General features: G+C 38.9%; 2 protein-coding genes and 1 pseudogene across 2 annotated transcripts in view; 2 read left to right on the forward strand and 1 right to left on the reverse strand.

The window, feature by feature from the left end:
* Positions 1-14946, forward strand: part of RIOX2 (ribosomal oxygenase 2) — a 365565-nt gene that overhangs the window by 124488 nt on the left and 226131 nt on the right. The window lies entirely within an intron of this gene.
* LOC103119519 (steroid receptor RNA activator 1-like) lies at positions 3012-3668 on the forward strand (annotated as a pseudogene).
* Positions 7028-7957, reverse strand: LOC103119502 (olfactory receptor 5H2). Its single transcript, XM_007529808.1, has one exon. It carries the CDS (start codon positions 7955-7957, stop codon positions 7028-7030), a length of 930 nt encoding a protein of 309 aa, XP_007529870.1.

Raw genomic sequence — 14946 nt, forward strand, 5'->3', positions numbered from 1 at the left:
TAGCCTCCAGGAGCAGTGGATTCGTAGTATAGGCACTGAGTCTCAGCAATAACCCTGGAGGCAAAAAAAAAAAAAAAACCCAAAATATCAAAAAAAAAAAAAAAAGAAAGAAAGAAAGAAAGAAAAGAAATGGAAGACCATTCCTTGTTCCTGGATTGGAAGTATAAAGATTATTAAAATGGTCATTCTACCAAAAGCAACATTCAATTTCAATGTAATACTTACCAAGTTCCCAATGGCATTTTTCAAGGAAATTGAAACAACTGTCCAAAAATTTGTGTTGAAACAAGCAAGCAAATAAACAAAAAACCACAAATAGCAAAGCACTTCTGAGAAAAAAGGAAAAATATGGAAGTATCTCACTCCTCACCTTAAGTTTATATTGCAAAGCAACAGTAACTAAAACACCATAGTACTGCAATAAAAATGGACACTTTGATCAATGGAACAGAATTGAGAGCCCAGAAATGAGGACACAAATATACTGCTATCTAATATATAGCAAAGGGGCCAAACTGATCCAATGGGGCAAAGAAGGCCTCTTCAACAAATGGTGCTGGGGAAATTGGACAGCTACATGTAGAAAAGTGAAACTAGACCACTACCAAACACTACACACTAAAATCAAATCAAAATCTATCAAAGACCTGGATATTAGACCAGAATCTCTAAAATTTATAGAATAGTCACATCAAAGATGTATTTGGAGACTCAGACCTATGGGCCTGGGAAATTGAAACAAATGCAAATAATTGGAGCTACATGAAGCTAAAAAGCTTCTGCACATCAAAGGCAAATGGCAGAAGGATAACCAGGCAACCCAGTAAATGGGAGGGGATATCTGCATATCATACATCTGATAAGCAGCTGATATTAAACATCTATACAGAATTGATACAGATCTACAAAAGAAATAAACATAATAACCCAATAAGAAGTGGGCCAAAGAAATAAATAATTTTCTAAATGTGGCCCACAGACATCTGAGAAAATGCTTCATTCATCATTAAAAAATGTAAATTAATGCTACATGAGATTCCATTGTTTTACATTCAACAGTAAATACAATAGTTTGTACATGCATAACATTCCCCAGTTTCCCATATAACAATACAACCCCCACTATGTCATTTATCATCCTTCCTGGACCTGTATTCTCCCCACCCACCCACCCCAGAGTCTTTTACTTTGGTGCAATACGCCAATTCCATTTCAGGTTCTACTTGTGTTTTCTTTCTTTCTTTTTTTTTTTTTTGGCCTCAAATTTTATTTAATTCTGCACTCAATGGATTTTCTTTTTTTTTTTTAAATTTATTTCTTTATTGGGGAATTAATGTTTTACATTCAACAGTAAATACAATAGTTTGTACATGCATAACATTCCCCAGTTTCCCATTTAACAATACAACCCCACTATGTCATTTATCGTCCTTCATGTACCTGTATTTTCCCCACCCACCCACCCCAGAGTCTTTTACTTGGGGGCAATATGCCAATTCCATTTCAGGTTCGACTTGTGTTTTCTTTTCTGATCTTGTTTTTCAACTTCGGCCTGAGAGTGAGATCATCCCATATTCATCCTTCTGTTTCTGAGTTATTTCACTTAACATGATTTGTTCAAGGTCCATCCAAGATCGGCTGAAAATGGTGAAGTCACCATTTTTTACAGCTGAGTAGTATTCCATTGTGTATATATACCACAACTTGCTCAGCCACTCATCTGTTGTTGGACACCTGGGTTGCTTCCAGGTTTTGGCTATTACAAATTGTGCTGCCAAGAACATATGTGTACACAGATCTTTTTGGGTGGATGTATTGGGTTTCTTAGGATATACCCCCAGGAGTCGAATTGCAGGATCATAGGGTAGGTCCATTTCTAGCCTTCTGAGAGTTCTCCAGACTGTTCTCCACAGAGGCTGGACCAATTGACTTTCCCACCAGCAGTGTAGGAGGGTTCCTTTGACCCCACACCCTCTCCAGCATTTGCTGCTGTTACCTTTTCTGATGTATGACATTCTCAAAGGAGTGTAGTGGTATCTCATTGTTGTCTTGATTTGCATTTCTCTAACAATCAGAGACTTGGACCATCTCACACTTGTGAGAATGGTGTAGGGGTAGATAGCATAATCGCTATGCAAACAGACTCTCATGCCTAAGGCTCCGAAGTCCCAGGTTCAGTCCCCTGTACCACTATAAGCCAGAGCTGACTACTGCTCTGTTAAGAGAAAAAAAAGAAAAGAGGGGGTCGGGCGGTGGCGCAGTGGGTTAAGTGCACGTGGCGCAAAGGGCAGGGACCGGCATAAGGATCCCGGTTCGAGCCCCGGGCTCCCCACCTGTAGGGGAGTCGCTTCACGGGCGGTGAAGCAGGTCTGCAGGTGTCTATCTTTCTCTCCCCCTCTCTCTGTCTTCCCCTCCTCTCTCCATTTCTCTCTGTCCTATCCAACAACAAAGCAACGTCAACAATGGCAATAATAACGGCAACGAGGCTGCAACAACTAGGGCAACAAAAAGGGGGAAAAAATGGCTTCCAGGAGCGGTGGATTCATGGTGCAGGCACCGAGCCCAGCAATAACCCTGGAGGAGAAAAAAAGAAAAAGAAAAAGGAAAGAAAAGAAAAGAAAACAGGAAATGACCAGTGTTGGTGAGACTGTGAAGAAAGAGGAACTCGGGGACCTGGCGGTACTGCACCCGCGTAAGCGCACATGGTAAGAAGCACAAGGACCCTGCAAGGATCCCAGTTGGAGCTCCCCGCTCCCTACCTGTGTGAGGGGGAGGGTGTCACTTCATAAGTGGTGAAGCAGTTCTGCAGGTGTCTTTTTCTCCCTCCTCCTCTCTCAATTTCTCTGTCCTATCTAATAAAATGGAATAAATGGCCCCTAGGAGCAAAGCAATGGATTCGTAGTGCAGGTACTGAGCCTCAGCTCATGCTTTTTCAGTTTTGTTTATTTCTTTGCAAGGTCATGTATTTCTGTTCCCTAGATTCCACATATGAAACGAAACCATTGGGGGAGATGGCGGAGCTGTATATGAAGCCCGGCAACAAGGAGCGCTGCTGGCCTGACCCACCGCAGTTCTCTTAAGGGCTGCAGATGCAGGCTGGCGGATTCCAGTGTACTGCTGCTCACCAAGCTGGTCGCGCCCCGCAGGATGGATCCCCCAGAGCACCTTCAGAAACCTCTCCTGGGCTCTCCCAAGTGGGACCTCCACCTCTTTCAAGTATGGCTTTCAGGCCCCCACCTATGGGGAGTTTTCCTGCTTCCAGTGTGGAGTCCACAGATTTCCCAGTCATTGAGTCTGAGACTGCTGGAAGATGTGCTAACACCTTTGGAACAGGCCTTGGAGGACTGCCGTCCGTGGTCACACAAAGAAGCAGGTATGTGATGACATCAGCTGACTCCTGTGCCTGCTACAGGAACAGTGGGCTGCAGGGAAACGATCAGTGCCTGGAAAGAGGATGGCTCTGTTGGTGCAAGAGCTTTCAAGGCACCAGTGGGATGCAGCAGATGACATCCACCGCTCACTCATGGTTGATCATGTGATTGAGGTCAGTCAGTGGGTGGTAGGAATTAAAAGATTAATTGCGGAAAAGAGAACTCTTGTCTTCAGAAGAAGAAACCAATGAAGAAGAGGCCATGGCTGAAGAAAACCAGAGTGTACCAATTATCTAACAAGCGCCATAATTCTGTGACTTCCTCAGACTCATATCACAACATTTACGCTTTGCATGAAAGGCCTTCTCACTTGACTGCCTCTTATTACAAGACTGTCTGCCCCATTGGGGTCCTTGGCCTGATGCACTCTGGGGAACTGGTCAAAACTAGCCTATAGGGAGCTCACTGTTTACCCATAGCATACACATTTCTGTTTTTCAATCAAAACACCTCATTAGTGGACCAGAAAAAAAAAAAGAAAGAAAGAAACCATTCAGTATTGTATTTTTTATCTTTACTTATTCCACTAAGCATAATCACCAGAACTTCCCTATTCTTTACCCCTCTAGGAATATGGACCAAAATTCTTTTTGGGGTGCAGAAGGTGGGAGTTCTAGCTTCTGTAATTACTTCTCCACTGGACATGGGGATTGGCAGGTCAATCCATACCCCCAGCCTGTTTCTATCTTTCCCTAGAGTGGCAGGGCTTTGAGGAGGTGGGATTCCAGGGCACACTGATGAGGTCATCTGCCCAGGGAAGTCAGGATGGAATCATGATAGCATCTGCAACTTGGTGGCTAAAAGGTGGCAAGATATAAAGCAAGACAAAATGATTAATAAACAGGAACAAAAAAGTAGGAATAGAGCAGATAAGAATAGAGATTTTAGGGTGGAAAGAAGTGAGGAAATATGTTTTAGGTATGTTCCTAGGAGTCTATGACTTTTGTAGTTTTTGCTTGAGTCTGATAGCTAACATGGAGGTGGACAAAAGTATTGTTTGAGAAGATGGTGTCAGAGTTGAGAAAGGTGCTAGAAAGTTGGATTAGGGAAGAGAGTAGCTTCCATTCTTGAAGAAAAATCTATGAATAAAATTAACTGTCTACTCCACCCACCTGACCCAGGGCCCATATGTATTAATATTTAGCACAGGAGCCTGTATAACCTAACTTGATGTTTCTGGCAACAATCTGTAATAACAAGTCAGTAGCAGCATAACATGGCATGGCAGCCCTGGTAACGTTGATTTAGCTGAGGTCATTTGAGGGTTTGTTTTGTTTTGTTTTGTTTCGTTTTTCTTCACTGGCACTTAACTGCTCTTGGCTGACTTCTTCAGTTAGAAACAGAATTACAGGGGCCTGGTGGTGGTGCACCTGGTTAAGTGCTCACTTTAAAGTGCTCAAGGATCCAGGTTCAAGTCCCTGGTTTTCACCTGCATGAGGGAGCTTCACAAGTGGTGAAGCAGGTGTCTATCTCCTCCTCCTTCTCAATTTCTCTCTGTCTCTATCCAGTAAAAAAAGAAACAGAGTTACAAATATGAAAAGGAGAGTGGGAAAGACATCATAGCTCTTCCCTCAGTGCCGAGGGTATGTCTGACTCAAAGTTGAGTTGTATGAATGCTAAAGTAAGATGAGTTATCTTGTCAGCCACAATCTGTTTTTATTTTATTATTATTATTTCTTATCAGCGCACTGATCAGTTCTGGCTTATGGTGATATGGGGGATTGAATCTGGGACTTCAGAGACTCAAGCATAATCATTATGCTATCTATCCCCACCCCACCTGACACAATCTGTTTTTAAAAGTTCTAAGGTGGTTCTGATGCCAACTAAAAATTTAAAAACATAATTTAAAGGAACAAAGAGGATACACAAGAGGTGTCCTCATATTTTCTTCTAATTTTTTTTTCTTTTAAATTGCCAATAGGGCTTTTACTGGGGCTCTGTGTTGCTAGAATGAAGCCAAGGAATCCACTGCCCATAACGGCCATTTACACCCTTATTTATCTATTTGTTTGTTTTTATAGGACAGAGACAAATTCAGAGGGGGGGAGATAGAGAGCAAGAGTGACACCTGCAGCTCTGCTTCACTGCTTATAAAGTTTCCATTTTTTCATGTGAGGATAAGGGGCTTCCACCCAGATTCTTGTGCATGGTAATATGTGCACTCAACTGGGTGCACCACTGCACAGCCCTGGTTTTCATACATGCTTTTAAATAAGTATTTATTTATTTTATTTGATAGGACAGAAGGGAATTTTGAAGGGAAGGGAAGATAGAGAGGGAGAGAGACACAGAGTACTGCTTCACCACTCCTAAAGATTCCCTCTTGCAAGTGGAGACTGGTGCTTGAGCCCCTATTCATCCATTCTTTTTAAAAAATATATTTATTTATTTTTGTTGCCCTTGTTGTTATATTGTTGTAGTTATTGATGTTGTCATCGTTGGATAGGACAGAGAGAAATGGAGAGAGGAGGGAAAGACAGAGGGGAGCGAAAGATAGACACCTGCAGACCTGCTTCACCACTTGTGAAGCGACACCCCTGCAGGTGGGGAGCCGGGGCTCAAACCGGGATCCTTGCGCCAGTCCTTGTGTTTTGTGCCATGTGCACTTAACCCACTGTGCTACCACCCGACTACCTCATCCATTATTAAAACACACACTAAACAACTTTTTTCCCTAGCAGGTAACAAACCAGACTTTAGATGGTTTATTGCTTTTATTAGTATTTATTAGTTTCTAATGCCTTTCCCCCCTTTCACGTGATAGAACATGAACACTTTTTTTTCTATATTTTTTATTGGGGAATTAATGTTTTACATTCAACAGTAAGTACAATGGTTTGTACGTGTATAACATTCCCCAGTTTCCCATATAACAATACAACCCCCACTAGGTCCTCTGAATCCTTCTTGCACCTGTATTCTCCCCACCCACCCACCCACCCCAGAGTCTTACTTTGGTGCTATAAGCCAATTTCATTTCAGGTTCTACTTGTGTTTTCTTTTCTGATCTTGTTTTTCAACTTCGGCCTGAGAGTGAGATCATCCCATATTCATCCTTCTGTTTCTGACTTATTTCACTTAACATGATTTGTTCAAGGTCCATCCAAGATCGGCTGAAAATGGTGAAGTCACCATTTTTTACAGCTGAGTAGTATTCCATTGTGTATATATACCACAACTTGCTCAGCCACTCATCTGTTGTTGGACACCTGGGTTGCTTCCAGGTTTTGGTTATTACAAATTGTGCTGCCAAGAACATATGTGTACACAGATCTTTTTGGATGGATATGTTGGGGTCCTTAGGATATACCCCCAGGAGAGGAATTGCAGGATCATAGGGTAGGTCCATTTCTAGCCTTTTGAGAGTTCTCCAGACAGAACATGAACACTTGATTAACATCTCATGTATATTTATGAATACCTATGTAGATATTTCAAGAAATATATTTAACCCCTGGACCTTAGATTATTAAAATAATCAAATAATGATAATTGCACAAAAGATTTGAACACACTAACTAGCAGATAGCAACATCTAATCTGTACAGTTTGTCAAGGTTTTCAGTGAAATGAGAACAGTCACAGTATGAGATCTACACACTTCTCTTTAGCATTTTTGTTAGTGAGTCTATTACTTTCTTATTTCTCAGGCTGTAGATAATTGGATTTAGCAGTGGAATTATAATAGTGTAAAATACAGAGGCTGTCATATCTTGGTCTTCTGATTGTTCAGATCCAGGACGCACATACATGAAGAGAAGGGGACCATAGTACAGAGACACAGATAAGAGATGAGCTCCACAGGTGGAGAAGGCTTTCTTTATGCCTTCTGCAGACTTCTTTCTTAAGATTGTAAAAAGAATAAGTGAATATGAGACAAGGACAATTGTAATGGTGAATACTTGAATTGAGCCAGAAAAAATAAAGACTATCAGAATATTAATTGAAGGATCAGTGCAGGAAATCTTAAACAATGGTATGATGTCACAGTAAAAGTGATGTATTATATTCTCAGTACAGAATGTTAATCTGTATGAAAATATTACATGAATTGCAGAATGTATGATCCCACCTACAAATGATGAGACCGACAGCCTGACGCACAGTCTGTTGGTCATAATTACTGGGTAAAGTAAAGGGTTGCAAATGGCCACATAACGGTCATATGCCATGCTTGCCAGGAGGAAACATTCTGTAGTTGCACTGAATGCAAAGGAAAAAAATTGAATCATACATTCAGAAAAAGATACCATCTTACTTTTGGTGAAAAAGTTGATCAGCATCTTGGGAATAACTGCAGATGATATGGAAGCATCCACAAAGGCTAAACTCCCAAGGAATAAGTACATGGGGATGTGAAGTTGAGAGTCATTCCAGATGAGAACAATAAGACTGAGGTTTCCCACAATGGTGATGAGATAGATCACCAAGAACACGAGGAACAGTGGGATTTGCCACTCCTGTTGATATGAGAGTCCTGTGAGAACAAAGTCTGTCAGCAAAGTTTCATTTCCCTTCTCCATTTCTCACTGGATATTGCCTAAAATAAAATGGAAAATATATCTAAAATAAGTCATTGTAGATTTCTAAACTGATCAAATGGGGAATGGAAATAGAATATATCATATTTCCATGAGAAAACACTTTACTTCAAGTACTACTTTAATAGTGAAAATAATTTTGGAGATTTAAAGTAGGAATATTTGCAGGCTTCTGGTGAGTGTATTTAGCAGGCAAAACACAGCACTTACATGCGTCAGCCTCCCTGTTCAATCTGTGACACCACAAGACCAGAGTAGTATTCTGGTCTTCCTCTCTTTACTTCACTCAACATGAAGAATAAAAGAATGAGAGAAAGGAAAGGATGGAAGAAGAAATGAACTGAGGAAGGAAGATAAAAATTGGAAAAGGGGAAGAAAAAACCCATTTTAAAAACAATATTGTCAGTTGAAATATGTGTATTCATAGCTTTTTAAATAAAAGACATTCTAAACATGCTACATTATGGGGACATAATTGAACATGGTAGGAAATTCTGACAACAAGATATGGTTATGAATCAAAGGAAGAGATGCTTAAGTGCATGCAGAGGTTTTTTAATGTTTTCCTTAAATGATAATCATGTACAAAAACTTCAAAGAGCTGTACTAATTTTTTTTTCTTTGTAGTGCAATTTATCTTTGAAGCAAACTCTGGAGGGGAATATTTCTCAGGAAGTTGCAACTGTTATTTGGTGTTTTCCAACACACACACACACACACACACACACACACACACACACACACACACACACACACATTTTTGGCTCCAAGGTTATTACTGGGGCTTGGTGCAGGCACTATGAATCCACTGCCCCTGGGGGCCATTTTTGCCATTTTGTTGCCATTGTTGTTGTTGTTGGGTAGGACTGAGAGAAATCGAGAGAACAGGGGAATACAGAGATGGGGAGAAAAAGATAGACACCTGTAGACCTGCTTCACTACTTGTGAATCAACCCCTCTGTAGGTTGGGAGCTGGGTGTGGGGGGTGCATGGGCTTGAACCAGGATCCTTATGCCTGTCCTTGTACTTCATGCCATGTGTGCTTAGCCTGCTGTACTACCTACTGCCTGGCCCCCTAACCAAACTTTATTTTACAACAAAATTTTATTGAGGAAATTTTATACAAAATATTGTTTCTGAAGTATAATTATAAAAATTAACTGAGTGAGGATGATTTCTAAGAATATACACATTTGAGAAACAATGTTCTCCAGATTTTCAAATGGAGATGAAATTCTAGGCCATGGGCCATATAAGCTTGAGAGTAAAGATGTAGAAGGGATAGTCATTTTACTTTACCACAATTGAGATCAAGATGTCAAATGCATGAACCAGATTGTGGAAAGAACATCTTCTTAACATTAAGGCAAGAGAGAACTAATAGGGTTGGTAAACAGAATAATGGTTATGCAAAAAATTTTCATGACCTGAGGCTTTGAGCTTCTAGGTTCAATTCCCAGCACTACTATCAGCCAGAAGTGATCAGTGATTTGTATCTTTCTCTCTGGATCTTCCTTCCATAAATAAACAAGTAAGTAAGTAAGTAAACATTTTAAAACATATTACTAGTAGTATTGATCTAATAAAAGTTGATGGGAATAAATTCCTTTGGGTTATTGAGGTAACTCTAAGCATACTTATGATGTCCAACACATTAGATTGTGCACAAGAGAAAAGGAACATGAAAAGACACTTGTGACAGTTGTATTAAAGAGGTTGTAAAGTGTCTACACAGCCTTCTGCCGTATGACCACCTGCTTTGCTACATAGTTTTGGTGTCTTGCAGATGCTGGCAGTCAAGAACTCATACTGATTTTTGGATCACCCTCCTTCCGCCTTCACTTGCAGCAAAGTGAGTTGCCTGGAGTTGGCAAATTAAATCTACCCAGCTGACATTTAGTATGAATAGAGGGAGATAAAAGCATGAGTATGTAAAGGCAAATACTAGTTGCAAAGGCAGCAGTAGTATGCTGTCTCTAGCAAAATATCCTATGCCTACAGCAGTGGTATTGCCACTGTGGGCTGATATGTGGAACTCAGCAGCCATGACAACAGCCCTCACTGAATTAATATTGGGACATAATTTTGATTGTTGATTACCTCCTTTATTAACTTTCTTACTTGCCACTTATATGTACATATATATATTATTTTTGAGAGAGATGCAGACAGAGAGAGACAGAGAGAAACACCAGTGCACTGCTCAGCTCTGGCTTATGGTGGTGTGGGAGATTGAACCTGGGACTTTGGAGCCTCAGGCATGAGAGTCTGTTTGCATAACCATTATGTTATCTCCCCCACCCTTTACTTGCCACTTTTATGTTTATTTAAATCTTAAAATTTTCTTTGCATTTCTGTGCTAGAGCATTTTACTTATTATTGCCTTTGTAGCTAAGAGCTCTGGCTTACACACAAGGAGGAAATGAGAGACCAGAATATGTAGCTCTATTGGGTACATATCAGAAAACAAAAGACCAGACTAGGTTATTGAGTAGAATGACCAATAAAGAATATAATTTGAAAGCTTAGTGTAGTGAATTTAAGTTATTCAAGAAGGAAAAAATAGGAGTTTAATAGGATAAATTGCAAAGTGAGACTATTTAGTAAGAAAGTTAGGATGGGGGCAGTGATAGCTCACCTAGTAGAAACTGACAAAAACCATAGGATAAGAGGGGTACAACTCCACACAATTCCCACCATATGTTACAATGCTCAAGGACCTGGGCTCAATCCCCCAGCCCCTAGTCCCCACCTGCAGGGGGAAAGCTTTGCAGGTGATGAAGCAGTGCTGCAGGTATCTTTCTGTCTCTCTATCACCCCCTTCCCTCTCGATTTCTGCCTGTCTCTAACTAATAAATAAATAAATAAATATAATAAAAAAATTTTTAAAGAATTTTGGTCCATATGCTCAGTGGGGGAGAAATGGTAGGGGGAAGATTACCAAAGGTCTCTGAACTCCAACTCCACCTGGACCAGGAGAGAGCAGAGGAAAAGAGAAAGGGCCTTCAAAAGTAGTAACAGGTGTAGGTGTGACTTAGAAAGGAAGAGATGGCAGCACCGTAGGGGGAAAAAAAAGCAGATAGTTCTATAAAATAGTCAACCCATATCTGCAACCTTGGGAGAACTTCCAATGGAGAAAATGGAGATAGAAAACTCTGGTAGTGGCACTGGTGCAGAAACACACCACTGTTACCTTATAAGTTTGTAAATCAATATTAAGTAATTAATAAAATTTTTAAAAAATGGAAATAAAAAAGGTCTTGTTCCTCACATAGTAACATTTTTATCTGAATTTTTGAACCCAGTTTATAAGTTGTGCAACATTTTAGTTCATGAATATATTTCTTATAACACTGTTGTAGTAATTCTAATAAGACAGTAAATCATCCAAAAGAAATAATTCTCTCTTGCATTATTTTATTTATCCTGTTTTAGTCACAAAAGATATATGAGATTATCAATTAGTTTCCCATTTTTCATATGAATAATTCTGCATCAGATATAGCTAATGTAAAAATTATCTTAAATTTTATAGTTTATTTTATATAAAGTATAATGAGTCTTATATATATAATTTCCTTACCTGTAACTTCTGCAAAGTTAGAACAATCTTTTCAAAATATTAGACATTTTAAAGTGAAAAAATATATAGTAGCAGGGGAATGACAATAACATAGGTAGCAGTTCCGTGCACATTAACTTTTGATGCTTCATTTCCTAAGTTCAAAAGTGATATCTATAAGTTTGTATATAAATGCTACTGAATGTACCACTGTGTATTTTTGTCAGAAGAGCAAGGACTAAAGAGCTAACACTCCCTATTAGTGCTCAAGAATTCCCTTTTGGATGAAGTTAAGCTATTTTGGGCATTGTAGATTTGAACAAGTATGACAAGTCCAGACTGTCCCATAGGATATTATAGTACACACGCACATGTGTATCATGGCATATAGTTTTGATTTTAGCAATTATATGACTATATCCCTCCACAAAGAACACTTCTGACATATTTGTGGATATTTCCATTTATGTAAAGATGCAACTTGGAATGCTTTGGTTAGTATAGTCTTTTTGAACTAACAAAAGATGATTTTAATGAGACCAGAGGTCTAGGATTTCTTTTTTTTTTTTAAAAGATTTTTAAAAATATTTATTTATTTAGTCCCTTTTATTACCCTTGTTGTTTTCTTACTGTTGTTGTAGTTATTATTATTGTTATTGATATCGTTGTTGTTGGATAGGACAGAGAGAAATAAAGAGAGGAGGAGAAGATAGAGAGGGGGAGAGAAAGACAGACACCTGCAGACCTGCTTCACTGCTTGTGAAGCAAACCCCTTGCAGGTGGAGAGCTGGGGCTCCAACCAGGATCCTTACACCAGTCTTTGTGCTTGGCACCACCTGCTCTTAACCGACTGCACTACCACCCAACTCCCAAGGTCTAGATTTTCTCATGAGCTGAATCTAAGTAAATTATCCTTCTGCAAACTTCAAACATTATCTCAAGCAAAAAGTCAATCGTTTTAACTTGAATTTGGAAGAGAGTTCTTACTAGGCTAAAGTCAGAGAATGAGCATGGGAAAACAAATGTGAAAGATGACAAAGGGAGATATCCCAATTTTTTTCCCCCTATGGTGCTGCCATCTCTTCCTTTCTAAGTCACACCTACACCTGTTACTACTTTTGAAGGCCCTTTCTCTTTTCCTCTGCTCTCTCCTGGTCCAGGTGGAGTTGGAGTTCAGAGACCTCTGGTAATCTTCCCCCTACCATTTCTCCCCCACTGAGCATATGGACCAAAATTCTTTAAAAATGTTTTTATTATATTTATTTATTTATTTATTAGTTAGAGACAGGCAGAAATCGAGAGGGAAGGGGGTGATAGAGAGACAGAGAGATACCTATAGCACTAATTCATCACTTGCAAAGCTTTCCCCCTGCAGGTGGGGACTGGGGGCTGGGGGCTTGAATCCCTGGTCCTTGAGCACTGCCTGTGAAGTGACTCCCTTATGCTGGTCCTTGTGCTTTGCACCACTTGCGCTTAACCTGCTGCGCTACAGCTCGACTCCCTGATTTCTATCTTTTATTAAATCTATTCAGGTGGTCTGGGAGGTGGCACAGTGGATAAAGTATTGGACTCTCAAGCATGATGTCCTGAGTTTAATCCGTGGCAGCACATGTACCAGAGTAATGTCTGGTTCTTTCTCTCTCTCTCATTAATAAACAAATAAATTATTTTAAGAAACTATCCAGTTTATGATACTATGTTATTTGTATATGAAAAACTCCTTGATTTAAAATTTTATTTTATAAATGTTGTGTCGTTTTAAGTACAACATCACTACCAGAAGTTCTTTCCATATATTTTTTAAAAGATTTATTTTAGGGAGTCGGGTGGTAGCGCAGCGGGTTAAGCGCATGTGGCACAAAGCGCGCAAGGACCGGCATAAGGATTCCAGTTCAAGACCACGGCTCCTCACCTGCAGGGGAGTTGCGGGTCTGCGAGTGTCTATCTTTCTCTCCCACTCTGTCTTACCCCTCCTCTCTCCATTTCTCTCTGTCCTATCCAACAACAATGGCATCAATAACAACAACAATAAAACAAGAGCAACAAAAGGGAATAAATAAATATTAAAAATTTTAAGAAAGATTTATTTTATTTATTTTTTAGTATTTTATTTATTTATTATTGGATAGAAACAGAAATTGAGAGGGGAGAAGGAGATAGAGAGACATCTGCTGTCATTTTTTCATGACTCATGAAGCTTTGCCCCTGCAGGTGAAGTCCAGGGGCTTGAACTCAGTCCTTGCACACTGTAATGTGTGCACTCAGTCAGGTGTGCCAACACTCAGCCCCAGGTCTCCCCATATTTAAAGTTGCTTACTCTCTGTTATTGCAGTGATTAGAACTGATCTCTAAAAGTCCTGACTTTACTTGATACCATTAGCCTCTTCCAGTTGTTTGCTACTTTTTTACTGGGGTTGTTTCTTTTCTTTCTCTCTCTCTCTTTTTAAAGTACAGTGAAACAGAATCAAGTTGGGATCTGAAGAATCGGCAATATAAATAATGAAATTGAATAATTCCACTTCCTAAGATTTAATATATGGAATGACTAGATTTCTCATCAATTCTAATTCTTACTTTGTTAAAATATTCAAATTCAATCTTTTTTGTAGTATTAATTATTTTTTTCTTTTTATTGTCTTTTTTATAGGATAGAAACATCCAGAAATTGAGAGGGGGGAGATAGAGAGACAGAGAGACACCTACAGTCCTGTTTTACCACTTGAAAAGCTTCCTCTGCAGGTGGAATAGTATTAATTATTTTATAAGCCTGGAAAATATGGTAAAAGGATAATTTTAAAATCTTTATTAAATGTAAATATATATTTTACATGTATGTCATTTTATATACAACTGTATGTATAATACTTAGTGACACATCACCACATAACTATAGTGCATATATCTTCTTATACATAAGTTTACTCAATAAAATTATTATTCTAAGTGAGTTAAGGGGCAGAAAAATATTTTCATATTATTTTTTTTTACATATCTTATTTAAATTAAACCTCATTTATCAGAGCAAAAGCCTAAGGCATTAGATAATTAACATAACCATTGTGTTATCTTTTACTACCCCAAGCCAGTTTTGCCTGTTTAGTTGAGAAAGTATTTTAAAAACTTTTTTTTTTTTTTGAAATCACTTAAACAATTTTAAGTAAAATGTTAAACTTTGTTTGTTAGGATCTTTGCTTATCACAAAGCTATCACACCCTTAGGGCAGCTATGAACAAGGGTGGGTACACAACTTAACTGATATTTCACTTTGATTTAGATAGGTAACTTAAAAAGCTAAGATAAACCTCATAGCTGAAATGTTCAAAATAAATTTTTACTGTTAACATTTCTTTTAGATGACCATTTTACTCTAAATAAGTTTGTTGAATCACATCTGCCAAATGAAAAATTT

This window comes from Erinaceus europaeus, chromosome 14 (genome assembly GCF_950295315.1).
Source record: "Erinaceus europaeus chromosome 14, mEriEur2.1, whole genome shotgun sequence".
Lineage (NCBI taxonomy): Eukaryota > Metazoa > Chordata > Mammalia > Eulipotyphla > Erinaceidae > Erinaceus > Erinaceus europaeus.